Raw genomic sequence first — 26,682 nt, 5'->3', positions numbered from 1 at the left:
CCCCCAGGACCCCAGCCCCATGGAAGCAGGGCAGTGCCCCCCACACGCTGCATGTACAGAGGGGCTGGATAAGGGGCGATGCCAGTGAGGAAGCTCCGATGCCACATGGATTTTTAACTTTTTAGTGCTTCACCCTCCTCCACGACTGTTCTCCCACCCCAGGGCTGCAGGAAAGGCTGCTCTGAGGCCCAAGTCCACAGCCAGTGACCTTGCGGTCCGTGTTCCTTGGCCTCCATGTGATAAACGCACTTGGGTACTGATGGTTGTGAACTTAGAAAACCAGGGCCTGCAATACTCCCCGATGACACCGGGAGAAATTCAATCTGCTGCTGTCCCTGCCCGAGAGCTGCCTGCACAACCGAGCGGCAACAGCACCGCCTAGTGGTGACACCCGAGCACGTGGCCAGAGCGGCTGGCCCTGGACGCCGTGAAAGCCTTTTTTTAATAGATCAAAGAGGCTGGATCTGAAATCCCTGATGTTCAACCACAGGAGAGGTTGGATTTGCGTTCGAGATCCACCGTGAGTGCTACAGACGCGCAGGGAAGTGCTTGAGCTTGGGCTTCCCCAGCCTGTGGCCCGGGAGCAACCTGGGAGTTTTGAGGGACCGAATCATTTATTCCAGAAGCGTTTAGGCTGACAGGTGAGTCAACAGGTTGTTGATGGTGCACCAGTCAATAGGACACGAGTTTTCAGGTTACCTGGGTGAAGTCATCAAGGGCTGATTTTGATTGGCTCGGATATTGACGAGAACAGCCCAAGCCGCCAGGACACTGGGCAGCAGGCAGGGAAAGCTGCCGGCTGTCACTGTCCCTCCCGGTATATGATCACGTGACTACGTGCTTTCATATCTGCAAGACCTTTCTGGCTGGGGAGGGAGCAGTGAAGCTGTTCCTTAGAGACAGCAAAGGGCCCACTGGACACCTCTGTATGTAACTGACCCATCCAGAGCCATCCCTCCCAGTCACCCCAGGGCTAGACGCCAGGCAACCCCTCTAGGGACCACCCTATTGCTTAGAAGCCCCCGAAATGGTTGCAGCCAGGGCTAAGCTGGCGCCCTCCCTGCCCAGGCCTTCTGGCTCTTCTGCCCTCTGGGCCTCTCTGTGTGGCCGTGCCCCGTTTCTAGGGACTGTGAGAACAAACGTTGCTCTCCTGCATCTCCCCGTGTCTCTCCTGGCCACACCTGACCATCACACACGTACAGAACAGAACAGACGCCCGTGCAACAGCCACTGTGGGGCCTTTCCCAGGAGGCCCTGTGCGCAGTGATAAAGCTTCTGCTGAGTCATGCGCGTCAGGGTGGAGCAGATGCAGGGTGCAGCCCCCTCCTCTCTGCACCCACCTCCCCCTCCCAAGCGTGTACGGAAGCAGGGGATCCTAGCAACGCATGCGGAAAGTTTGGCTCCTTTACTCCAAATGGTGAGCAGTTCATAACCTGAAGGGCTTTGAGTGGAGAATAAAGGAATATGCTGGACATCACACACCAGAAATCAGCAGCCCAGTGACTTAGCAAAAATGACTTAAAATTCACACGCCTGCATCTTTCATCCGTCTCGTTTATTACAGTATTTCCTAGCTTTGCAGCCAGCACAGCACAGTGAAGTATTACAGTGATTTTTATCATTGCACCAGCATAGAGGCTACAGATCAAGAGGTGGAAATCGCGTGTGTATGAAGTGATCATCCAAACCTAACATTGAAAAGGGAATTTTCTCTGAAGGTGCAATCGTTTTCTTCAAAGTACTAAGTATCGCGGATAAACCTTCCTCCGGGCGTCTGTGCTTGGCTCCTCACATGGGATGACCATCTGGGCAGGGGGGAGCGGTTCATTCCCACGGGGCAAGCTGGACAGCACGAGCGGGCACGGGTGCTGCGCCTCCTCCCCTCCAGGCAGGTGTGAGAGCCGCGGGGCCTCTCCTGTCTGGACCTGACACAGACCCGAGCGCGGCTTTCCCTGAGGGTCTGAGCCCCACCACTAGAGAGAGACGCTGGGAAGGCACCGGGTAGGCACCGGCCGTACTCACAGCCCAACGCCAACCAGTGCAGGGAGAAGCAGATCGGCCTCTGCAGGCCCCTGAGCTGAGGTTTCAGTCACCAAGGTTCAAATTCCCTGAAAATACCCTCCTGACGGAACCAACTCACGCAGCCTCCCCAGGCCACTAGTGACTGGGCCCAGAGTAACAAAGGCTCATGACTCTTTGTGATGCCCTCAAAAGGGAAACCACACCAGCGCTTCCAGGCGCCCTGCGGGAGCCGCACGCGGGCCGTGGCCGCGAAAACTGCCTGCAAGGGCCCGCGCCCGTTGGCCACAGCGACGCAACGTCTGGGTTTTCTTTCACAGAAAGAGTAAAGTTTCATTCAAACGCTCTGTGTGGCCGCCCATGACCTGACAATGTAAGTAAGCGAGCACAGCCAGTCGACCAGTGGAGTAAAACTCTCTTTAAAAAAATATAACACTTCAAGAAGCAAAATCTCTTACCAAAATAATTGTTTCACTTTCCAAACTGCACTCGCCACAAGCCAGGTCAATAAACAGGTAAGAGAACTGTCTCCTGCGGGCCTAGCGCACGTCACCGGATGACTCCCTGTCCGCATGGCCTCACTGTGCGTGGGGGAGCTGAGAAGGGAAGTGGCCCTTCCAAGTCCAAAGGCAGGAGCAAGCGGGGGGCGCGCAGAGCCAGGCGCTGCCAACGGCTCCCGGGAGCCTTCTCGGGCACGGGCAGCGGTGACGGGTCTGCCGAGAAGGGGAAGGGAGTGAACAGGATCTACAGAGAATATAATTCCACTTCTTGAAACGGTTTTCTTAACCCGCAGCTGTCTGAGCCCCCGACAGCTCACAGCATCGCATTTGGCACAAGCTCTGGTCCAGTCCGTGTCCTCGGCGCCGCCTCGCTGGGCAGGGCAGCTGGGCCTGCTGGCCTGACCCGAGCGACGCCTGCCTCGTATTTCCTGCACTGGGAGGCGAGGGCGCGGCAGAGTGGCAGAGAGCCGGGCAAAGCACATTCCAGGAAATAAAATGTGGGCCACCGAAGCCTCAAGGCCCAATGATTCCAGCCTTGAGCCACAAAAACGGGGAAAGGCCAGTGACACAGGTTACCTTTAATCGAAGGGATTAAAGAACTTCTAAAAGTCCGAGCGTTGCGCAAACACTGCAAAGGGACACCTGCAAGGCAGAGGCCCAGCATAGTGGGCTTGGGGTCCCTTCAGAGACCCGCGATTCAGGTCACTGGGCAGCCCCCGCCAGGTGCATGAAGAAGGGGCACAGAATCAGGGAAATGTGCCCCCTACTCTACCCAAAGTCGTGCCCATCATCCTCAGTTAACTGTCATCGCGGGGACCCCTAGCAGCCACCGCGGCCCGGTGCCCGCGGCCCACCTGGCACATTCACGACCCCCAGGGCTGGAGCAGATGGGGAAGGCAGAGGGCAACTGGCTTTAAGCCACAACTGAGGAAGACTCTGCACCCCGAGTCCTTTCCCACCAAGTGCACCCCTCACATCTCACTTCAAAATGCCAGCCCTGAGGAGGTGGGGAGGAAGCGCTCCTGAATGCTCTCTGTTCCTCGGCAGATGAGCGCCGCTCCCCAGCAACCAGACCCCAGCCTGCCCTGGGCTGCCCGGTCTTCGCGGGTGTCAGGAGGCTTGGAACGTTTTATGCTGAGGCTGAATGAACATCCTGGTTTTCAAAGGGCGGCAGCGGCTCTCTCCAAAAGGTGAAATTACTGAAGGTATCTGAGCAGGGGAAGTCGGAAGAATGGCTCCTTTTCAGCAACGGGAAGACGTGGTCGACCACTTCACAGAGTCTCCCGTACCTGGAAGGACAACAGAGAACGTCACCGCCTCGGAGGCACAGCCGGACGGTGGGAGCAGGAGTTCCAGCCGCTGTGCTCGGCGTGGAGATAAACCGAGGCAGTGGCCTGTTAACACAACACAGGTGGTTCCAGAACAATCCCTAACTCATTGTCCGGAAGCCCACGAGTGTGCAGAGGAGGGCCGGGGCTGTTCTCAGGTCTGCACAGACCAGGCCGCCTCTCAAACGGCCAGAGCAGTATCTGGCCTGGCAAGGCTGATGGCATCCTGTGGGCAAAGCACCCCCCACCCCCAGCACGCAGGACAAGGACATGCTCCCCTCTGGGAAGCAAGGAGCCCAGAGCAGACAGACACCCTCCAGCCGAGACTCGCCCGCTGCCTGGAGGCCTCACACAGTGACTCAGCAGCTCCTCTGCGGGAAGCCCTCCCGCCCTCCCCCCAGCACTGGCTCCACGGATGCATGAACGTGGTCACGTCTCAAACAACATTCGAGGCTTGCAAACCCAACTTGGCGAATTCAAATCCCTCCCATTCCACTCGGGAGCAGAATCAAGCACTAGTTTAAACTCCCGACTCAAAGGGGATCTGATTCAACTCAGACGAGTTAAAATACAGATATTCCTTGCAGGAACTAAAGACTAAACTCGCGCAGCAAAGGCCACGGTGGTCACTGGAACCGTGGAACAGCCCAGGATGAAGACGCCAGCCCAGCGGGCCAGAGCCGGCCTCGCCGGCCGCGGGCACTCACGAGGAGATGTTGGTCTTGGCGTGTTCCTGCACGAGCTCGCCCTTGGGGTTGACGGTAAATATTCTGTTCAGAGACACCCCGACTTGCTTGTAGGAGTACACGTCCTGCGGGTGGGGCGAGGCAGTGCGGTGTTAATGAGGGCATGATAAATACACACTACTGGTAGTTCTGAGATGATACAACTCTGCAAAGTTTTCATTAAGCCACAGCTACGCCTCCAAGGAGTCTACACAGAGCGTCTAGGGACAGGAAACACAGGCCTCAGCCCTGCCGGCCTCAGCTCGCTCCTGATCGGGGCCTGGGGGGAAGATAGCCCACCCACCCCCTCAATCCTCACACCTGAAGGCCACTCTCGAGCCCTTTTTTCTCAGGCGTGATTTAAAAAACTGGGAGCCTTTTTTTTTCCCACTGGGAAGTTAGGACCCGATTGTAATCTCGGGGATGCTGAACCTTCCAGAAAATGTGGCAAGTCCACATGTGATCTGGACGTGTTCTCCCCACAACATGAAACACCCGTGAGCACGTGAGGGGCAGGTTCCACCGCCGGGGCGCAGGGGGTTAGCCTTCTCCACACCCTGGCCCAGGCCCGGGCCCACTCACTTTGCAAGTAATTCAGGCCTTGACGCTTGCAGCCCCACCTGTCAAGCTTCTAACTGAAACCCACTAATCCGCCTGCAAACCAGAGACCATGAAATGGTGGACCATGCGGTGAGACGCAGGCCAAAGACACCCCACCCGCCATTTCTTGTAGGGAGAGTCTGGCCTCCAGCCCCCGCCCCGGCCGCTGTCAGGAAAGGCATTTCAGCAGCTCTTAGGACCCCATCGGCTACTTACAGCAGGGCGGTTTCCAAAAGCAGCATAAAAGGGCTCTGTATTTGGGAAAAACAGGTTTTTGATGTCGGTCAGACACTGGACTTTAAACTTTTCTGGCTTCTTTTCAATCACTTCTCTGTTAAACAAACAAACAAATAAATAAAGGATCAGCTTGAGCAGAGAGTCTTCAGAACCATCAAACTGCCTGGGACTGTCAGAGATGCAGGATCCCTAAGAACACAGCTGAGGCCTCAAAGGTTAAGAAAGTGGAAGCCCCAGGAAGGCACCAGACAGAAAGCAAATCTACTTTCAAGTCTCCCTTCAAAGCAAACTCTAGGGACGAGTGATGTCACCCCAGAGTGCCAGTCGCCCACAGAATGAAGACTCCAAAACAGCTCTCAGCTGCTATGTGAGGCACGCGTGGCCTCCAAGCCAAAGCAGAGAAGAGGAGAGAAGCAGGAACATAGCATCGGTCTCCTAGAGCATGTAAGTGCAGACACATCAGCCCACGCGGACGTGCAAGCCTAGTGCAGTGAGGCCTCACTGTCTTGGCCCAGGAAGGCAAGAATAACTTCAGGTTTAAACTCTTTGTGTAATACAACACACAAGCAGACAAGAGGAGGAGAAATATCATTCCAAAATACACAGACAGGGCATTGGGGACAATTCAACATCTAATCAAGACAGAACCCAGGAAGAGAAGGGAAGGCTCAGGACCAGAGCAGACGCCCTAGGAAGAGGAGGGAACGCAGGCGCGCCCTGAAGAGAGACAAGCACAAAGAAGGCGTGCTGACTGGCGTGGAAGGAAAACACCTGTCATTTTTCACCAAAAAAAATCACCATCTACATAAAAAAGAGGATCTGTAGATAAATTATGATTATTATAGGCAATAACGTCACCAGTTCCAAAATCAAACTAAATGAACGTGCCCCCCACAAAAAAATCAGTGTTCAAAATGCAACTGTATTTTCATGCACTAGAAACAAATAGGTATAGAATGTAATTCTGTAAATCAAATTTTTTTTTTAAAGATTTATTTTATTTATTTATACAAGCACTGGGTACAGTCAGAAGCACGGGAGGGTGAGAGAATTCACCAGAGCCAGAGCGGGGAGCAGAGCAGGCAGAAGGACCGAAGGACACTGCTGAGGGGAGCAGCGGGCGGCAAGAGAGGTCTGCGCGCCATGTGGGACCCTCCTCCAGTGCCGGGGAGCAGCCGGGGATCGAACCGGCGCTGCAGAGGCAGCGGGCAGCTTCGCAACCCAGCGTTCAACAGCTGCGCCACCGGGGAGGCCCTGTAAATCAAATTTTAAAACTCCGAATCCGAGGAGTAAGCCTGAAAGATGTGCCAGACCTTGGAAAAAATTATAAAACTCCACTGAAACCTATTAGGGGAGACCTAAATAAACGAAGAAATGTACCACATAACTGAGTGGGAAGGATCGATAATATAATGAGAGAGTCGTTCTTCCTGTAAGTTGATCTACAGATTCCCTGGAATCTCAGTTAAACTCTCAAAAGGTTTTCACGTTTTTATGGAATGTGATTCCAGCAGCTAAGCAGGCGCGCAAGGCCACAAGGAGCAGCACAGTCACAACACAGGGCTCACGACTCAGGCGGAGAGAGTGGCCTTTTCAGCAAAATGGTGCCAGGAAAAAACTCAGAAGAAGACCCGGACCCCTTCCATAGGCAACAACCAGTTCCTGGCGGGGTACAGACCTAAGTGGGACGGGCAGCGCCTTCAGATAAGAGGCAGGAGTCAGCCACAGCCAGGAGGCTCATTAACACACCAAAAGCACAAGCTACACAGAGGAGGTGATGATCAACAGCCAGAAAGTAGGGAAATTTGTTTATCAAGACCACATACTGGGGGAAAATGCAGCATTCACGAAAGAGGCTGGGTACACAGGATACAGAGCACAAGTCATGACGGGCATGGCCAATAAACAGGTGAAAAGGGATATTTCATACCCAGCAGACTGACAAAAATGTAAACAGCAGAAAGCCTGTGGGCAAGAAAGCAGAACCAGCCAGACACTAATCCTCTGCCGGTGTGTGATCAATTGATTCGACTGCTTTGGAGAAGAGCTTGGAAAGGCCTAATAAAGCTGGGTGTATGCCTGCTCTGTGGCCCCACAATTTCACTCCTCAGTCCCTACAGTAAGGCCTCCGTTAACATGACCTCGACCGTCAACAAAACAAGCTAGAACGAAGCAGGTCCTGGGACAAGCTGTTGAGTTCAACTCCGGCTGGAGTTCTTTTCTCATGAAGGTTCCGGGGAAGTGAACATCATGGGGTCCAGGCAGAGAGGGGGATGGCTACGGGTAGGGATGGGGCTTGGGGTCATGTGACCCAGCCTGGGTTCCAGATTAGAAGAAATGCAAGTGGCTTCCGGGAATTTGGCTTCTGGGAGTTGTCAAGGTGGAGCAGGAGGGAGGATGGGGCAGGCACCCACAGGTGCCCAGAGCAGGGGACAAGGAAACAGCTAGGGAGCGAATTCTAGACAAGGAGAAGCCCAGCACACGAAGGCGGGTGAGTCTGGACTCCATCCCAAGAGCCGAGAGGTGGCAAGGACAGGCTGCGGGGGTCGGGGGGGCAGGCTTTGAAGTCCACTGTGGACAGGAGCGGGGAGGGGCTGTTCCTGCACAGTTTCAGGCAGGAGGTGAGAGGGCCTGGGGCAAGGTACCTGTGCAGGGCGGAGAAGAGGCTGCTGGGGCTCAGCAGCAGCGGCCCCTGGGGCAGCACAGTGCCCCTCTCGTTGACCCAGTGCAAATAGCCCCTCGTCATGTCCGCCATCCCGATGGCACGCGCTGAGCAGTAGAGGAACTTATATCCATTTCTGCAAAGAAACAAAATGCTCATGTTGAGTGGCATCAGGAGACAGCTTGTGTTGCATTCACAAACCCCCATCTCTGCGCTGCCGCGAGTAAACGTCCAATGTCCAAAAATCCTATTTTCAATTGAGGAACAAGCCACGGTGCATTTCACGGCACCTTCACAGTCCCCCACTTCGCTGATCCTCAGGGGACACCGCTGGGTCGGTATCTAGTCCTGGCTTTACCCCCAACCCCGCCCCGCCCACACTCCCCACACCCGGTGCGGGCTGAGGGCCGCCAGCCACATGGGCACCTGCCAGGGGCATCCTACCCCCACACATGCACCCTCTCCCCTGGGAAATCCCTGGGGGCATATAAATACAAGCTAACCTCTCTCATCGCCTCCTAAAGACCAACCACCACCAAAAAACAAAACAGAACCACCCCCCAGAGGAGTCACTGCTCCAGATCAAATCCCATCTCTGCTCCCCTTTGTAGCAAATTCCCCCAAAGAGCCTGCAGGGGCTCCACGTTTACCATCCTCTCCGCAGCCCTCCCCAGGCCCAGTCTGCTCCCCTCTCTCCGACGCTGCTCATGCCCACAGCTTCAGTCCCTCTGAGCCAAACATCAAAGAAAAGGGCCAGGGGGTGTTCTCTGCAAAGCCACACAAGTTTTCCAAGGAGGTACCTTTTCTAGAAATATCCGAGACACACAATTCCAGACCCAAAGAAACAGCAAATGTCTTCCCCGCGTGACAGACAGCAAGGACAGAAATGGATTTATAGTCCAAAAACCAGAATGAATCAGCCTGAGTAGCCTGACCCAGAGGGTCTCTTCCAACCAAAAAGTAGCTGCAGTTTTTAGGGCCCTGGGAGTGGGGCAGCTCATCGGCAGATGAACCCTTTTAAATGAAAGGTCAGCTGTGGGGCAAGGGGTCTGCACCTCACTGTCGAGAAGCACAGAGTGGGTGGGCCTTGGCAGGGGCCATTCAGAGACACTGATCACGCCCCAGGACGCACTCTCTGCCCCCCACCCAGCAATTCTGCTTTTGGGAATCAACTTCCTGCAGGCCCTGTCACCCCGCTAGATGCTCATTCTAGGGAACAGACTCTAGAGTCAAGTGCTTCCTGTGTCCCTGCTGGAAACAGTGAGAAGGCTGGCAACTGCCAGGGGCACCAGGGAGGTGGCTTATTCCCATCACAGGCGTTTCTTTAAAATGGGGAACGCTTCCCGCCTGCAGGTGCGCCCGCACAGGCCCTGCCGAGCCCACCATGTTGTTCCAGGGCCCGAGTGTGGGCTGCCAAGGCTCGCAGGGCCAGCTCTGTGGGTACTGCCTGAAGCCACGCCGACGGGCCTGATCAGGCTTCGGTATCTTCACCTGAGTACCTGCCCTCCTCAGTGTGGGCAGAGCCTCAGCCCCGCCCCTGATGCTGAAGATTTTCCACTCGCCTTTCGTCTCTCTTCTCCGCCCTTTGGCATTGAGCTCAGGCTTGAAGCAGGCTGGACGCCCCACCGCCACCCCCAAGGACACCCTGGGTCACAGCGACCCCCAGGGCAGAGATGTCCACACACCAGTGGGGGGCGGGGCGGGGGCTGGTACTTACTGGCTTACTTTGTGGTACAGCTTGGCAATGCCCTGGTGGGTCCAGTCCTTCCCAAGGGTGGGCAAAATGTGGCCAAGAGTATCTGATCTAAACAAAGACAGAAACGGGAAGCGTGGCATGAAGAGGGTATCGCCCAGCAAGATGCCCATTCCCACTCACAGCACCATCAGTGCCTAACACAAAACACTGCAGGGGAGACCCACGACTTGCTTTCTGGACAGAAAGCCCCAAACTCAAGAGCGGGGCTACGCGGGGAGGGACACGGCGGCCCTCGAGAGGGTGCCATGGCTCACGCAACGGGCTAAGCCCAAGTGCCGGGCCCTGAGACAGGCATAGGGAGGACCCCGCCCGAGTAGCAGAGCCGGGGGCCGACGCCCTGTCCACCCAGAGGTGGAATCATCAGGCCCGGGGCCAGGGGTGGGAGCCAGTGGCCCACCTGGTGATGGTGCCATCGATGTCAGAGATGACCACCTTGTCGTCCCAGTTCCACAGGTAGATGGTGCCCTCGCAGCGACACGTGCCTTGGTATTGCGTCGTGACGCTGAAGACCACGTCATTCGGGCCGTTCTTCAACTTGAGGCTTTTCTGAAAGACAAGACCACGTGTCTGGCTGAGGGGCCGGGGGCTCGTGTGGCCTCCATGCCAGAGGCCGGGTTCAGATCACTTGTTCAGTGCACACGTCACGAGTCTTGCTTCCCTGCCCTGCTCCAGGGGACAGTTCTTCTAGGGTCGGGGCACCTGCACCCGGCTCTCCTCGAGGCCTGCCTGCAATGCCGCAGCCCCCAGTGCGGGTTCCATGTGCCCAGCCTGCCCCTGAGTTTCCGGGGGGACTGCTCAGGTAGGTGACATGATGGCTCTAGGACTTGGTGTGAATAATCAGCCCCCCCTTGCCGCATCTGTGACCAGGAGGCAGGTTGAAGCCGAGCATGAAAAAATGCTTCCCTCGACAACCAAGTTCTTTAGGGTTAAGGCAGACACCGACTGTGGTCGGGACACGCCTCAGACCCAGAAGCACGCGGTCTGGGCGCCGGGAAACCAGGGCCGATTCAGAAGCAACCTCCCCTGTTGGCGCACCTGACTCTGCAGTGAGCCCCTGGTGCAGGCCAGCGGGCTGCCTGACTGGGGGGGGCCCACCCTGGTTGGAGCTGTGTCGCACAGCCGCAGGGCAAGTGGCCCTCTCCGCCCCCCACACACACCCCCGCCCCAGCAGGCAGCGCTGATGGCTGAGCGGGGTCAGCAAGTCTGATGTCTGCAGGAAACAGCCAGACCCGGCTCCCCGCTGGTGAGGGTGGGAACCCCTAAGAGCGGGGCTGCCTGCTCGCTGCCTCAGGACATGGGGTCCACAGGGGAGGGCGGAACTGGTAGGAAAGACTCCACACCCCGCACAATTGCTTCACTTCCACCCAGTGGGTGAGGCGCTGAGCGACACATCTCTGCAAGTGAGACGTGGGCTGCTGCTCCATCACGTCTCGGGACAAGTGCCACCGAGCAGAGCAGGAGCCTCCGGGCTGCGTCAGGACCACGGCACCGAGGAGCCAGGGTTCTGGCCCACAAGGTCGGGGCCAGGTACAAACATGGGCACCAAGAGGAGGGGCCCAAGGTGGCCAGTGCCCCGGGATAGACGAGGTACAGGTGGGAGCCCTGAGATCAGGGGCACCTGCAACCCGCCCTGGGCCGCGCCACTCACCAGCTGCTCTGAAGTGAGGCGGAGGGTCTTCTTGTAGCTGACATTCGACAACAGAGGGAGGTGGCTGGTGCTGGACGGCTTGGCGGCGGCATGTTCCTCGTCGCTGGAGGATGATTCATGCTTGATTCTGGAACACACGGTGATGTATCGCCAATTAGGAAATGCATCTGGCTGGCCATTAAAAATGCATTAGCGGGGAATCAATGGCGGAGCCGACGGGGTCTCTCCCAGATCCGTCTCTTGGGTCCTTTACCATTCGCGGGACATTTATCAATGAACTGCCTGGCGCGGCGCGGGCGCCTGCATCATGCACCCCGGCTGCCTCCCCCGGGCACGAGCCTGCTGACGCTGTCGTCACTCCATGTGGAACCAGGAAGCTCCTGGTCCTCCCTCCAGGCAGGGCGCTCACACAGGAGCCCCACCAGCCCCGCCTCCGCGTGCCGGCCAAGCCCCAGGTATCCCCGTCCGGTCTCCATGTCTACCTTCCGGACACACGAGTCCACAGAACTGGGGTGCCCTAGGACGTGCGAGCAGGGGATGGGGAACCAGTGCGGACAAGGAAGGTCCCCATGATCCCCCCCATGCCAGCTGCCCCAGGAGCAGGGACTATACCCTATTTGCCAAAAGGAACCCACGGGCCAGAGCTCCTGACTTTTCTAGACTTTTCCATCAGGTGAGGGACTAGGATACAGGTGGATGCAAGTCATTTCCCTAAAAAGCTCCTCAAAAGCTCATCAGTAATTCATTGTTCCTGCCATTAGCGTCCTGCTAAGACAACTCCCCCCACCTGGCTGCATTAGCTCTGCTTCCTGAGACCATTAACTTTAAAAACATCTTGTGAAATGTTAATAAACATTTGGGAGGCTAAATGGAAAAGGCATGTGGCCCCCAGGCAGGTTGGCCCACGCTTCCCGCACAGCTGGCCACAGGGCGTGCCCTCTGGCAGTGACCGCAGGGGCACCGCCTCTCACCTCAGCCAGCTCCCAGCGTCCTGTCCTCTCTCCTGCGTCCCCGTCCTTCAGCTGTTCTCCCACCAACCTACTGCTTCCCTGGCCCCCATGCTCACCCCAGAGCAGTCCCCACAGTGCAGCCTGTCCCCACGCGGGGAGATGGGGAAGATGCCATGAGCACCTGCTGCTCCCGGGCCGTCCTCACCACCTCCAACTCCAACGCGGCGGCCTGGCTCTTTCTCGTGGAGAGCAGCTGCCCTCCCGAAGCACCGGCTCCGGGGCTCGGCTCCTGGGATGCAGGGGTGGAGGGGAGCCGTGGGAGTTCATGCCCCCAGTGCTTACTCGCCAGATGGGTGCACACAGCAAGCAAGCGCGACCCCAGGGAAGCGGGGGAGGCCACAGAGCAGCAGCCAGCCCGGGAGCTGCACAGAACAATCTGGGCCAGAGGCACAGGCGTGGCCATCGCCAGGACATGTCTGGTGACTCTGGTGTGAGAACAGGGACGTGGCGGGGGTGCGGGGGGCAGCACACAGGATCGGGGCTAGCGTGTGGCGGCCCAGCCACGAGTGGGTGGACCCACGTCCACGACATTGTGGGCAGCCACCAGGCAGAGTGGAGATGACGCAAGGTCTCTCCGGCGCCATTTCTCAGGGCCCCAGAACCCCAGGGACATGGGGCTGAGCCGCACAGGAACCCCAGGCTGTCTTACTTTGGTCACATCCCTCTTTCCTTCCTGCCCTGCTCTCCAGTATTCCAAAGCAGAGGAACCACCCGCGTCGGCCCACCAAGACATTCAGGGTACAGGCAGATAACCGGACCGGGAGGCCTGGGGCCTGAAAAGCTACCCAGCCTCCTCCTGGGCCTCTGTGGCTCGTCTGTTACAGGACACGTCCGACAAAAGTCCCTTCCGGTTCTGACCCTGCAGATCTTATGATCTTCTGAACCGACAACCCAAGCTCTTCAGACAGGTGGTGGACCAAGTTCCAGAGCCCATCCAGCGGGCACCCCTGGGTGGGAACCCAGGAGATGAGATCCCAGGCCTCCCTGCCTTAGGGTGTTCATGTTCCAACCAGACAGTCTGGATGGGGAACGAGACCCCAGCACCGACGAGAGCTCTAGTGACAACAGACTGACGTGCGCCGCTGCCAGTGGGCGCGGAAAGCGAGGCTGAGAGCTGCCACTTCCATCTGCTCTTCTAGAGACGCGCGCGCTGGGGCCTTGCAGCGCGCCACGCTTGACGGCGGACGGCAAGGGAAACACACACCAGGCTGCCCGGGAGCTGCACCGTTGGCTGCCACAGTCCCGGCGGGCGTGGGGCAGGCCCACGGTCACCTGGGGATTCTGTACCCCCTTGTGCCTGTAGGGATCACAGGTCACTCCACAGCGTCTGCAAGAAGCAACAAAGCAAAGAAAGGGGCGCGTGCAGGCACATGCAACCAGGCGCCAGGAACCTCTAGGGGAGCACCCGTCTCCGCACAGGGTTTCCCACCTGTGCTCGAAGAGCTTAGGGTGCCAAGCTGTTTGCTGCATTAGGAGACTTCAGGGACGGGTCTGTCAATCAAGCCTGTCAATTAGGAAAACACTCCAAGAGCTTTTTTTAAATTCAGCTGCGTGGCTCTAATTAGGAGACTAGAGCTGAGATGCCAGCGAAAGGCAACGATTTGCATTTCTCAAAGAGAACATCGGGCTGACACGCCTCAAAATCCCCATCCCTTCCACAAGAGTCCCTCCGGCAAAGAAGGGCGGCGTGGCTCGTTTAGAACAGTGAACGAGCCAGTTCATCTCACTGGAAAAGGCGCTGCAGGTAACCTTGGCACTGGAGAGCGTCAGGTATTCGGAAAATCCAGCACGCGTCCAACACACCCAGCTTGTCCCAACACAGGGAGCAGCGCAGAAGTGTCCCTGCTGCCCCCGCCAGCGCCCTCCGGTCCTGCTGGACATTGGGAGAATCAGCCATGGGGCCACGTCCCATGACGGTGGCATCACAGTCCACCCCGAGCCTCGGGGAGCCGCGAGCCCAGGTCTGCCAGGCCCACAGCTGGCAGCTCCAGGCTGAACTGGGCAGACATCCGAGTCTGGTCACCTCTCGGAGACCACTTTAAAGGCTTTGAGGCGGCCCGTGTCCCCCCAGCGCAGGGCCTCCACCCTGACCACTCTGCTCTCCTCCCGGCTCCTGTTGTGAGCTGTTGTGAGGATTCCAGGAGCCCACGCCGTGAGCCGGCGGCAGTCCCAGCCCCGTCTCACAGACGCAGGAGGGGACACGGACAGGCTGAAGGATCCGCCCGTGGCGCGCAGGCACTGACCCTCCTGCTCTCGCCTCCAGCGCAGGCCACCTCTGGTGTCTGCAGCTCGTGGCCAGGACGGGCGGCTCCTCTGCGGAAGCTGAGGAGAGCCGGTGGTGCCAGTGTAGCCACCTTCAGTTTCTTAGGACAGACAAGGGCGCCTCTGCCGTGACCCCCTGGTGGTCTCGGCCTCTCCTGTGCAGCCTCCCCCAGCTGCCCTGGGAGGCAACCTCCACCTGCTCCTTTGCTCAGATGAAATGCGGCCTCTGTCCAGAGCCTGGGCTCCAGAGCACACCATGCACAGCAACACCCAAGGGCTCCTGCCAGCTGTCTACAGGCACCGACAGAGGACGGCACGCGCTCCCAGGCTGGGCGCAGATGGACTCACCTGCCGCTCCCTTCCAAGCTCAAAGTCAAACTCAACCCCAGAGGGAAAGTATCCCACCAGGCCGGGGAGCCCTCCCTGGAAGATGAGCCGAGACAAGGGTGAAGCTGGAACGTGACACACGAGCTGCCACCTTGGCTCCCCTCCGAGCCAGTCGCCGGGGTCCGCTGGGAGAGCAGAGGTGGGGTCCTCGGCACCCCAGCCAGCGACGGCAGAAGCCATCCAGAGGCAACGGTGAAGACGGCATCACCTGCTCCCGCACACTCCTCCACCGAGAGCCTAAGAAATCCGTGTCCTGCCTGCCATCACGTGGGTTCTATTCTAACGCGTTCTAGAAATAAAATAGTTTAAGACCCGGAGCTGAAGGCTCCCAGTCTCAGTCTCTGCTATGGGTCAACAATCTCCTGGGAAGATCTCATAGAAGCAGGAGCTGTGGCCACTGGACCTCCAGGACACAAAGACAGCTGACCTCGCGTCCCGCCATGGGCCCTGTCCGCGTTCTGTCAACCGAGGAAGAAAAGGACAAGCGCGAGGAGAGGACAGGGTCCACATGCAGAGTCACCACGGTAACTGGGGGTGACAGCATCGCCCTGAGAGTTGCCTCAAATCCAGCACCAACAGTTTAACCTGGAGGTGGGACGCTGCTAATGCCCATCGTGCCACCCAAATCGAAATCCTCAGCGCCAAGGACACGGGAACCCGCAGCAACTCTGAGGGACGTATCAACGTAAGTCTTAGAAGTATTTCAATGGCAGAGAGGGCACGCTCTTCCAGAAAAGACACTTGGGCCACGTCTCTGGGATGGCATTGCTTATCGCGACTGCTTCACGGCTGTCAGTACAATCACGGCCTCTATGGGGAGAACCGGGCATGCGCCCTCCAGTGATTCTTTGTGGTCATGGAAGGTTGCCGAGTGTGGCCACATGACCTGGGTGGGCTCGCCCGCCACACACCCAGGCTGTGTGCTGCAGTCCCCGCACCCGCATGTGCACAGCCCCTCGCCCAACAACACTGACCCCCTCACAATGGCGCAGCCTCCCGTGTGCTAAGGGCGCCGAGCACCAAGCCCCGGAGGCGCCCCAGCCTTGCGGCCACGCACACTGCTACCTGACGACGGCTCCGGGCCAGGCAGGCAGCCCAGGGAGCAGCTGCTTCCCTCCGACGGGGGATGCCAACGTGCGCAGGACACTGAATAAAGGACAGAGCCAGGGCTGGAAGCCGGGTCCACCTGGGTCAATGGCCTGTGCTGTGTGGGGACCCCTGAGCACCCGCTGACCCTGGACAGCAGCAGCCCACCCCAGAGGACTCAGCGTACCTGGTGGCCAAGCTCAGCTGCGCCGGCTGCTCCCCGGTGCTGTGGCTCTTCCCAGCCAAGCCCTGCTCCGGCTTACTTTCCTGGGGGGAGAGGAGAGCGCGTCAGGGGCGCGCGTGCCCAGGAGGGGTCTGCACCAAGGGCTGTGCTGGGCCAGGCCTGCAGGAGCCCCGTCCCCGACACACAGCCCCAGGGAGCCGGGTCCTGGTTACTCCTCTGCTTAGGACAACACAATGAAGCTGAGAAATACATCTGACAGAAACAAGTCTGCCTTCCGTAAGTGTTTGTGGCAGCCAACCAAAGCTCGTCATCGCTGTAGCTCACGCAGACGCTGATCCGGGCTGCCTGGATACCCAAGGGCTTTCAAAATATTTTCTTATAATTGCTGATAGAAATGCTTGAAAACATTTTCACACCATATTTTGCTTGGGGAAAACGTGGACGCGTTCTCTCTTCTTCAATGCCGCATACGCTTAACAGGAAGCCCTGCTCTGACGTACTAGAAGGAGCGCGCCGGGCCTCTAAGAGACCTGGGCTGTCAGGTCTCTGGTTCGGGAATCATGGCCAAGTCGCAGGACCTTGCAGAGGCCAGTGGTCACCACGTGGCACAGAAACAAAGCCAGACACCTGAGGGGGGGGGGGCGGGGAGGGAACCTCGGGGTCAGTCACCCGGCCCAGACCAGACGACAGAGGCAAACATCTACAATGACGTCTCATCGTTTGTGACCGTCCTGCCAGGAGGCATGTTCATGTTCTCCGCTGTAGAATGTTAATAAAGAAAATGAGTGATATGAACCGTGCAATTGTGAGACCACCCTAACATTTGGTAAGGAGAGGCCATTCTCAAATACTCCGGCTTTTGATAAGCACGCAAATATCCAGTAATTTTTTATCTATTTACTGAGGCAAGTAAGCAACCACTGTCAATAATTCTCTGCCAGGCTAGTTCAAAGGATCTACACCTACGTCTGTATCTGAAATCTGGACACGTTAGTTTCCTTGGAAAGTATTTTACTTTCCTAATGGAGCCTTATTTCATGCCGACTTCCCTCTCAATTCACACAGTGAGAATGTGGAGACCCCATGATAAATCAGCTCTCCAGTAAGGGAACCAGACTGATGTCCTAAGTCTCTTAAAGGAAAGCTTACCTGTCCATACCCCTTGGAAATAAAACTGAGGCATACGAACGGAAAATGTCAAAGAACAAGTGGGTCTTGACAAAAGCCCACACTTTTTCCCTTTGAACTAACAGCAGAAATAAAAGGAGCTTGCTAGGGTTTCATTACTTTTATAACAATCTTCACTCTTGTGGAGTTTCTTCATACACATTCCCAAGTAATCAGTATTCCCTCAAAAGCAGGGCTGAACCCCCCCACTCTGGGTCCAGCCTGGGCACCAGGGATACCACAGGGATTAAAGACCCACGTGGAGCTTAGGAGCTGGAGAAAAAGAGATGCTAATCAAAGAGCTGCCCTAGTAATTGCAGGCCGGCGAACAGAACAGACAGCAGCCAGCCAGGCAAGGCCTTTGGAGATGCTATCTAGTTAAGAGGGGAGAGATAAAGGAGCACTAAGAAGAGCATGTAGCGAAGGGAGCATATGCAAAGGTCCTGGGGTAGAATGTACTATCAGCCAGTGGAGCTAAAGCCCAGAGAGCCAGGAGAAAGGCAGAAGGTGAGGCTACCAGGTGAGATGGGGGAGGATCCACAAGTCCTGCAGATCAGGGGCAAGTCATCAGTCTTGACTATCATAACAGCCCTGCACACCCACTAGAGGGCTAACACCTTTTAGCAGGCAGTGACATGACGGGAACAGGTATGCAAGCAGACCGAGGTAACTAGAGAATGAAGAAAAGGCAATAATAGCTACACACAGGATCTGGGGAGCAGATACCCTGGATTTGTTGTGTAGAGCTGGGGAGAAATGAGTAAATCTGAGAGCCACTAAGGGTGCTAACTTGACAGGTCTCCGTGACGCATTGGATGTGAGGGCTGAGGAAAATGGAAGGCTCCGGTCACGGATGGGTAGTGACCTCATCTCCTGATGATGGTCTAGTGAAGGAGGAACTCAGAAGAGCAGAGCTCAGTTCCAGACAGGAGGAGTAGGAAGCGCCTGACGCATCCCCAAGGCCACGGCTGCCGACTGGGCTGCTTGATAAACGGGCGCAGAGCCCAGAACAATGTCTGGTCCCAGAACAATGTCTGGTCTGAAAACAAGCCACGCATGGGGCTGCCTGGGTAGAGTGCGGGGCCAAGGCAGAAGAGGAAGCCCAGAGACAACCTGAAGGACCCCTTTATGGGGGGGTCAGACCCCTGGGGACCCCTTATGGGGGTCAGAAGAGCCCTCATGGAAACAAAGTCAGGTGGCATAGCGGCACGGAGCCAAACATAGAAAGTGCTCGAAATGTCAGCCAAGATCTTAAAAAAACAGCATTTCCGGAAATGGAAACCAAGGCCTCACACAGCCAGGGGAGCCACATGAATGAAATAATGAGCACGACTCGCGCAGAAGCCCATGCTCAGGGGGCAGGGCTGGCAACTGGCCCCCGCAGGCCATGCCTGCCGGGCTCCTCCCCACGCCCAGCGTTCTGCTCAAGGCAGAGCTGGCTCCCGAGGGCACAGCCTCCTGACGTCAGGGCAGGAACACCAAGGCCCCTGCCCAAGCCCACAAGTGCCGGGCCTTCCCGTGCCCCAGGCTTACCTCTTTGATTGTGGTATTTCTTCCCCTCCATGAAAACCACCATCTTCCTCCCTTTTTGGGCATCTTATCCCTCATGATAGATTCCACAGTGGCCTGTTTTAAATGGATGGCAACATAAATAATGGAACCAAAAAAAGATCAACTCAGCACATTCAAACCAAAAGAAGCACACGTGCAAATTAAAGTAAGGTCCAAAAGAAAAGAAACTCGGAGAAAACACAACATACGATTTGTGAATTAAAAATTTTCGAGAAGCAAAACCTAATGGCGTCCAAAATGACATAAAGGTAACTTATGCATGAAGACTTAAGAAGATGTCAAAAGAAGAAACAAATAACAAATAAAAAAAAAAAAACACAACAACAACAAAAGAAAAAGCATTGAAAAAATCATTAGTGATTAGTAAGACCAAAGCTTTTCAAATTAAAGTGACTTACTGGTAACGACATTGTTACTCTCAATATGATGATAATAAAATAAAACATGAAGTCATTAATATAAAGTATAAGGTAAAACGACCTTAAACAAAAGGTAAAAACGCACAGGATCTTTTCAGTAAATATAAATTTCCAATTATTGACAAAATGAACGATAAAAGCATTTGATTTAAAATCTCAACTATTAAAAAGAAAAGGCGTCGTCTTGCCCAAATCCATGAACGTTTGATGGAGGAGGGAGGTGATTACATCTGGGTCACAGTTTTCTAAGTCTTTCTAAAGAACAAAATATCTATCTCCAGGCTGATTCCAGTCCCAAGGTAAGTGTTACCTACTTCCCACCCCTGTTTGCAGAATAACAGGCAGTTAACACCTCAGGCAGTAATGAAAGCAAGCTGACGCCTTCCCACCAAGCAGGTAAGTGGAAACATATGTTGCAGGTAAGTGGCAACATAAATAACCCCCATATTCAGCCTGAATTGTGCTTCTCTCTTTTTTTTTAAAGATTTATTTATTTACACATACAAGAACTGGGGCACAGGCCAGAGGTGTGGGGTGGGAGGGTGAGAGGATTCACCAGAGACAGAGTGGGGAGCAGAACAGGCAGATTGACCGAAGTACACTGAGGGGAGCAGCGGGGAGAAAGGAGAGTCTGCTGCGCCAGTGGGTAGCTCCCTGCCCGGGGATCGAACTCGTGCTGCAGAGGCTGCGGGCAGCTTCATAACCCAGTTGCATCTTAACCCTTGCGCCACCCCCCTGAACGGCGCTTCTCTTTACCACTGAAAAGCATCCCTGACCAGCTGAACCCACCTAGTGAACAGGACCGTCCCTACAGATGACACCACCCCGTCCCTGCTTTCATCCGCAGACCTAACAAAATCCCAATTTAAAAAAAAAAAAAAAAAACTAATAGGCCTCACAAGGGGATTTAACTTTCCCATGAAAAACAAAATAGTCAGAAGAGCAGTCGGGACACAGCCTCGGCGCGTATTAAGACACGAACTGTGAAAGCGACAGTAATCAAAAGCATGTAGGGCTGGGCAGGCGCCAAGGTGCAGGAGAAGCCCAAGTGCAGGAAAAATCCAGAATCCCAGGGAACGTCCTAGGTGACAGGCGTGATGCTTCCAGGCCAGGACGGGTCGGATCTCTAGGGAGCCACACAGCCTGCCGGGGCCTCCTGGGCACGTCACCCCCTCTCCTTCTGGCCAACAGATCCAATCCCCTGGGCAGGGCTCAGCCTGCGACCCGGTCAGGAAGGCGGGCTCGACTCCACAGCACGGGCCTCAGTGGGTCGCCACCACCTGTCCTGGCGGGGTCTGGCCAGCAGCTGGTTCGGCAGCGATTCTGTGGCCAGGTGTGGCCAGGTGTGGCCAGGCGCCTGTGAGGAGCCGGCCCTGCCCGTCCTGTGTGGGGTGTGGTTGTAGGAGGAAAGGACACGGGGCAGTCGTCTGGGACCATAAAGGGAAAAGCCTGGAACGTCACGGAGAAGCCGACCAATGTATCAGCCTCCAAGACTCTTGGTGGAAGAATAAACTCCGGCGGTGTAAGACGCGCGTGCTCATCCTGTGCCCAACCCACCCAGTGTCTGCTGAGGAACAGCTGGCTTGGCTCCCAACACCTCACCCATCTCTCAAAGAAAACCCGGATGGGGCACAGGCTTACGGAAGTACCAGGAGGCCTGTTTTCCCGAATTTTGGAAATGGGGACGCAGGGCCCAGATGTGACAAAACCCAAGCCGTCCGAGCCAGACTGACCGAGCCGACGTGTAAAAAGTTTCTGGGTTAGATAAAGACCATGAGCCGTGGGAGATCACCGACACCCTCTGCGGATTTCCGGCACCTGCCGCAGAGGATGACTGCTTCGAGTTTCCAAGCGAGGACTCCAAATCCCTCACTACGTCCCTATCGTGTGGCCTTTTGTCTGATTGGCTTGGAAGAGCTGAGACGCGTGAAGATAAAAATTTGTCCTGGGTGTCTCAGACACCACGGGAGCCGCTGGGGCCAGAACAAAACCAGACAGGAGACACGCTCGGCCCGTGCGCGAGGAATGCTCCCAGCTAGAGCACGGCCAGAGAGGAAGCCACAGTCAAATCTCACACACACACACCCCCATACACACATGCACACATGCACGCACGCCCAGGAGCACCCAGTGTGGCCGGAGAGCTGAGAGGATCTTCAGGAAGCTCAGCTTCGAGATGCCCAGACCCACCCGCAGGACCACACAGGACACTTGCTAAGTGTCAGCCGCGCTGAGCCAGCAGAAGATGACACGGTGCAGGAAAAATGTGCTTTTCCCAGCGCAATGCCTGGTCACGGAGGCTGGGGGCACGGTGGGCTGCCGGGGCGCAGCTGCCTTCTCACCCTCCCTCCCTAGCGGCCCCCATCCACTCGCCCCATCCACGGCATCTTCCAGGCCAGCCGGGCCCAAGCCCGCACCTTGGCTGCAGACACCGGGGCTGCCTCCCTGCACCAGGGCCGCTGCCCGCTCCAGCCACACACAGCCCTGCTGCTCCTCACCCCTGGGTCCTGCCCCCGCCAGAACCCCCAGAGGGCAAGACAGGGCAAGAGGTAGCACAGACCTTCCAGGGGGAGTGACATAATTAATGTGGTTTCTAAAATCAGACTCCCATCCCCCGGTCACCCCACCCACCCGGTCACCCCACCCACCCCGCCAGCGGCCCCTTCTTTCTCATGTTAACGCTCACCTTTGGCAAAGGTTTCTGGAAGGCCTGCATGGCCAGGAGCAGAGGCGCCGCTGTTGTCCAGTTATAATACCTAACACCAAACAAGGAAAAGGCGTCAAAGAGACTGGAAACCTTTCTAATGTCACGAGAGGCACGGAGAACTCTAGAATTCCAGGGGACTCCCCCAAGAGCTCGCCCCTGTGGCCTACACCCCCGGCCCTCCTCGGCAGGCCCTGCCCTTGCAGTGCCTCCCAGATCCTCCAGGGTCACACTGAGGAATCAAGCAGTGTGGGGGCGGTGGCATGAACCTGCCCTGCGGCCGGGCCCCAGCTGGGCAGCAAGCCCCATTCTGCTCGTGCATCCCTGCCTGGGGCTTCCTAGCTGCCCGGGTAACATGGAAACACCCACACCTGCCCCTGGGGCAGAAGAGACTGTCAACATTCTAGCAAAACACCTGCACCCACTTCCCCCACTTCAGACAGTGCCGCTTTCAAAGGGCAGACGCCCAGCCCAGCCGCTTTCTTTTCTGAAGTAACACGTTTAATGGCAACATGCAGGCGGCAGGAATGCAGCCTCAGTCGGCCCACACAGACCCCGTGCTCCGCTGCTCAGAGCTGGGTCCAGCACAGACGGTCCCCAAAGCCACAAGAGATGCGTCATCCACCTGCCAACTACACAGCAGCATGTATTTCGCCAGGAGCAAGCCGACAAGGGCTCCCATAACCAGCCTGAGCTGCTCCGAGCCTCCCCAAGCCTGAGCTCTGAAACGGCGTCATGAAGTAGGGCCGAGGCCTTCCTGGAGCAACTTACTTATTCCCGATCTTCACCACCAGGTTGGGGTCGTCGATGAGGGCCGGGTTGTCCACGAACTGCTGATAGGACACAGCTTGCTCCGAGAAGGCATCTGGGGAAGCCATCGCGGGCGGGGACAGAGGAAACTCGGGGTCAGAGGCCAGGCAGGTGATCACTCGCACACTCATAAGCGCTCCTGAGCATGGACGCACCCCAAGGGCGTGCACAAGCCTTTAAGGTGGGTTTGTAAAGGGGGCTTCTGTGTGCTTGGGGGGCAGCGTCTGTGGGGAAGTGAGGGGGCTGGGGTGGGCTGGGCACAGGGGTCAAGCGAACCCTCAGTCACCCGGCCAGACAGACGTGTGAAGAACACAGCACACGGACCCCTCAGGAGCAGATGAAAGGGAGGCTGGGCCACCTTGGTCTCTTCTGTGACCCCGGGGATGAGATTACCCTCCCCAGGCCTCCCGTCCCCGTCTGACAGGCGCCACTGGGCCCGCTTCCTTGGTGGCGGTAAAGAGGGACCAGGTCGGGATTGGAAAGGGTCCCTATCGGTGGCTGGGCCCCTGCTCAGCCACCTGCACACACGCTGAGCACGGCTGCCGGCCTCCCTCGCTCAGAGCAGCGGGAAGGGCTTGGGGTCAGGGGTCTGGACCACAGCCCTAAACCCTGGCGTCTGTGATGGCGCCACCTGAGGTCCCGGCTTCCCCGCAACATCCCCTGTTCAGCTACGCAGGACCTTGAACCCTGACCAGGGCAGCACAGCCTCCAGGTCCTAGTCCACACCCACTGCTTCCCTGGGGGTGGCTCAGTGACCTGGCATGGAGCCAGGAGCCAGCCGACACTGGACACTGCAGGTGGCTCCCCTGCGGGGGTACCAGCCCCTCTGTCATGATGCCAACCCAGACCAGCCTCAATTTGTAGTCTGGAGTCTGACTCAGGCCACTAGATACCTGCCTCAGGGGCCCCGGCCTTGGCGCCAGGCCTACCTGCATGTCCCAGCAGCTGACTCTCAGAACAGTAAACCCTGCGCCCAACAGGCCACAACCCCCCAACTTCCCCACCAGTTGAAATGACCCCGGGCTCCTTGTGCCTCTAACTGGTCACCCTTCAGGGCCTCGGAGGGGTTGATGTCGGAGTTTCAGAAATACAATGGGTCAGGGCAATCTAGGAAGACTTCCTGGAAGAGACTAATCGGCCAGATCCGCAAGACAACCTTGCTTCCCTTGACCATGAGTGAAGGACTGGCTGGTTCAGGCACAGAACTGTGGGCCCCTGGTCTCTGTGTGAGAAGAAACTCACCAAGCCTCACAGGCACTGCCGGAGGGAGCCGGGACAGGGACGCATGCAGGCGGGAGAGGCAGGGAGAAGCACACAGCCTCCCCTTCCCCTCGAGCCACGCAGACCATGGGGTGGACAAAAGGAGACAGTGGGCACAAGAGTGGAAGAGGACGCGCCGGGCTGCCAGGACGGCCACAGAAGTCGCCAGTCGGTGACAGCTGGGGGTCAGGGGGTAACTTCGCTGCTGAGGTACTGTGCTCTGTGAACTAACATCCTGAGAGCCTGCCCAGAGCGCCCTCCGGGCCCGCCGGGAAGGGCTCAGACAACCTCACAAGCCCCTCCCTCTGCCCAGGCCCCCAGTCTCACGGCACCAGCCCCCACTGCGCGTCCCTGTGGCGGCGTTCCCGCCAGGGGCAGGGCTGGTGCGGGGCAGGACAGCACCTGGCTCAGCAGATACCTGAAGACCAGGCCCGGGACCTTGCTGTGCCTGAAGCCAGCAACATTGGGCCACGCGAGGCAAGAAGTCCCGGACGCTCATTAACCACAGGAACCCCCGGGGGGGCCCTCGGCCGCGCAGGCGGCCTCCTGACAGTGGCCACGAGAGGGCAGCGCGGCCCGAGCCCCTGCGGTTGGCAGGTACCTTTGGTGATCTCCCTGTTGTCACTGAGCCCCCCGCAGAGGGAGATGGCGATGGACGGCAGGTCCCTCACGCCGTCCGCGGTGCTCTCCACGCCACTGTCGATGCCGGAACTGCCCACGGACTGCGGAGACTGGTTGGCTGACCGGGGCCCGCTGTCGCTGGTGTGCTTGGCGGCGCCGGAGGGGTCTCCGCTGGAAGGAGGGAGGGGAGAAGATGCTCTGAGGACGCCCCTCACCTGGGCTCGCACAGAACACGGGGACGGCGGCCCTGGGCTGCCCCTCAGAGGCACCAGGCGCTCCCTGGGTGGCCAGATGTCCTCAAGCGCCAGGACCAAGACAGAGAAGTGCCATGAATTAGGAGAGAAAACGACTCCCGTGAGCCTCCCTGCCCAGGCCCGTGTGCGGTGAACCCGGCGGCCAGCACCAGGCCAGGGGCCCACGGCCGGCTCTGTGCTGTCACCCTCTGAAGGGCTGGCCCGCCCTGCAAACCCCAGGAGTGTGAAGCGGGTCCCCAGGGCTGTGCAAGCTCCTAGGGAGCGAGCGGGCTGTGCAGCAGCCCCCCCAACCCACCTCCATTTACAGGGTTGTGGGTCACTGACCCCCAACACAGCCACGGCCTGCCCTGCTCAGAGGTGGAAGCCAGACACGCCAGGACACCGGCCCGCTGTGCCCACTGGCTGCTTCTCACCGCAAGTGTGCAAATTCCGCTGCTGCCTTTTACACACTTTCCAGTCAGATAGAAGGGAAAACAGGCTCACAAGGAGTCGTCAGAGGGCAGAAAACGAGATGAGGACTAGGAGTAAACTTTACTTCTTGGGGAAGTACAGAGCAGCCACTTCCGGATCCATGTCGGTGAGGTCGTCCAGGTAGACGCCATCGGCACCGAGGTGTCTGCTCCGCTTGTCTGGAGGAGCAAAGGGTCTAGTCACAGCACGTCCCTCCAGAAACCACCTCTGGACGGGAGGACAGCTCCACGGCGAGCATCAATCAAGGCACAGGGCCCAGATTCCCACAAAGGCGCCCAAACTGGCCCAAAAGCACAGACGAGTCAGCGCCAGGCACCGCGCAGAGGCTGCCACGGCCGGCTGGGCTGCCTGAGGCCCGCACTCGCCACCCCGCCCAGGAAGTGCTTGAAGCCTGCCAAGGCCAGTATCGTGAAGCACCACCATTTTATTATTAAACTGTAACAGCATCCAGTAAGTGCCTGCCCGCCCATGCTCGGGGCCGGTATCCGGGCTGGGGCCCACCAGTCATGGCACCCAGGACTGAGGACCTCCCGTTCCCGCCGGCAGAGAACCCCATCACTGGTCAGAGGAATCAAGGCACGGCCCGGGCTGGGCGGCTATCGGATTCAGCCCGACACCGTGGCTCCTGACGCGTGGCCAGGGGAGCAGCAAAGGAGCACCTTCTGGGTGCGGCCGCTGTCCGCCCCAGGAACAAAGGCAGACCGACCCAGAAGACCTGTGTTCTCATAGGGATGCGCATTCTGAATGGGCATCAGTGAAACAAGCAAGTGGTCATTTGCAAGGGGCTAAAGGGGATGAGAACCCAAATGAGGCAATGCCCGAGGACACCAGGATCAGCGGCCCCGGGGCGCGCTTAGCAGCCAGGGGAGGAGCCAAGGACGTAATAATCGACTTCCTAAAATTCACTTCGGATGGGCCCCAGATGCAGACAAGCTTTTAATCCATGCAGCGCCCCTGTCTATCAAAGAAGGGGCTCATCCCCTGCTCCCCAGGTAAACGA

General features: G+C 57.5%; 1 protein-coding gene across 5 annotated transcripts in view; it reads right to left on the bottom strand.

Annotated features, from left to right (window-relative positions):
* Positions 1 to 3,648: 3,648 nt before the first annotated feature.
* The window catches only part of LPIN1 (lipin 1), a gene marked incomplete at both ends in the record, with an annotated part of 78,700 nt that continues 55,666 nt past the window's right edge, over positions 3,649 to 26,682 (bottom strand). For 4 of the 5 annotated variants that reach the window (XM_084235510.1, XM_084235512.1, XM_084235511.1 and 1 more), the window contains 13 exons: positions 3,649 to 3,808; positions 4,555 to 4,658; positions 5,389 to 5,503; positions 8,055 to 8,207; positions 9,789 to 9,875; positions 10,225 to 10,373; positions 11,476 to 11,602; positions 16,408 to 16,487; positions 19,105 to 19,197; positions 22,249 to 22,318; positions 23,038 to 23,131; positions 24,938 to 25,128; positions 25,747 to 25,840. In XM_084235510.1, the coding sequence (XP_084091636.1) occupies positions 3,649 to 3,808; positions 4,555 to 4,658; positions 5,389 to 5,503; positions 8,055 to 8,207; positions 9,789 to 9,875; positions 10,225 to 10,373; positions 11,476 to 11,602; positions 16,408 to 16,487; positions 19,105 to 19,197; positions 22,249 to 22,318; positions 23,038 to 23,131; positions 24,938 to 25,128; positions 25,747 to 25,840 (1,517 nt within the window). Of the gene's footprint in view, positions 3,809 to 4,554; positions 4,659 to 5,388; positions 5,504 to 8,054; positions 8,208 to 9,788; positions 9,876 to 10,224; positions 10,374 to 11,475; positions 11,603 to 16,407; positions 16,488 to 19,104; positions 19,198 to 19,331; positions 19,410 to 22,248; positions 22,319 to 23,037; positions 23,132 to 24,937; positions 25,129 to 25,746; positions 25,841 to 26,682 lie in introns of all 5 variants that reach the window. The other variant, XM_084235514.1, reaches the window with a different exon arrangement.

The sequence above is a fragment of the Talpa europaea genome (genome assembly GCF_964194135.1).
Source record: "Talpa europaea genome assembly, chromosome: 6".
Classification (NCBI taxonomy): domain Eukaryota; kingdom Metazoa; phylum Chordata; class Mammalia; order Eulipotyphla; family Talpidae; genus Talpa; species Talpa europaea.
The sequence above is the reverse complement of the archived record's forward strand: the minus strand, read 5'-3'. Positions and strand labels throughout refer to the sequence as shown.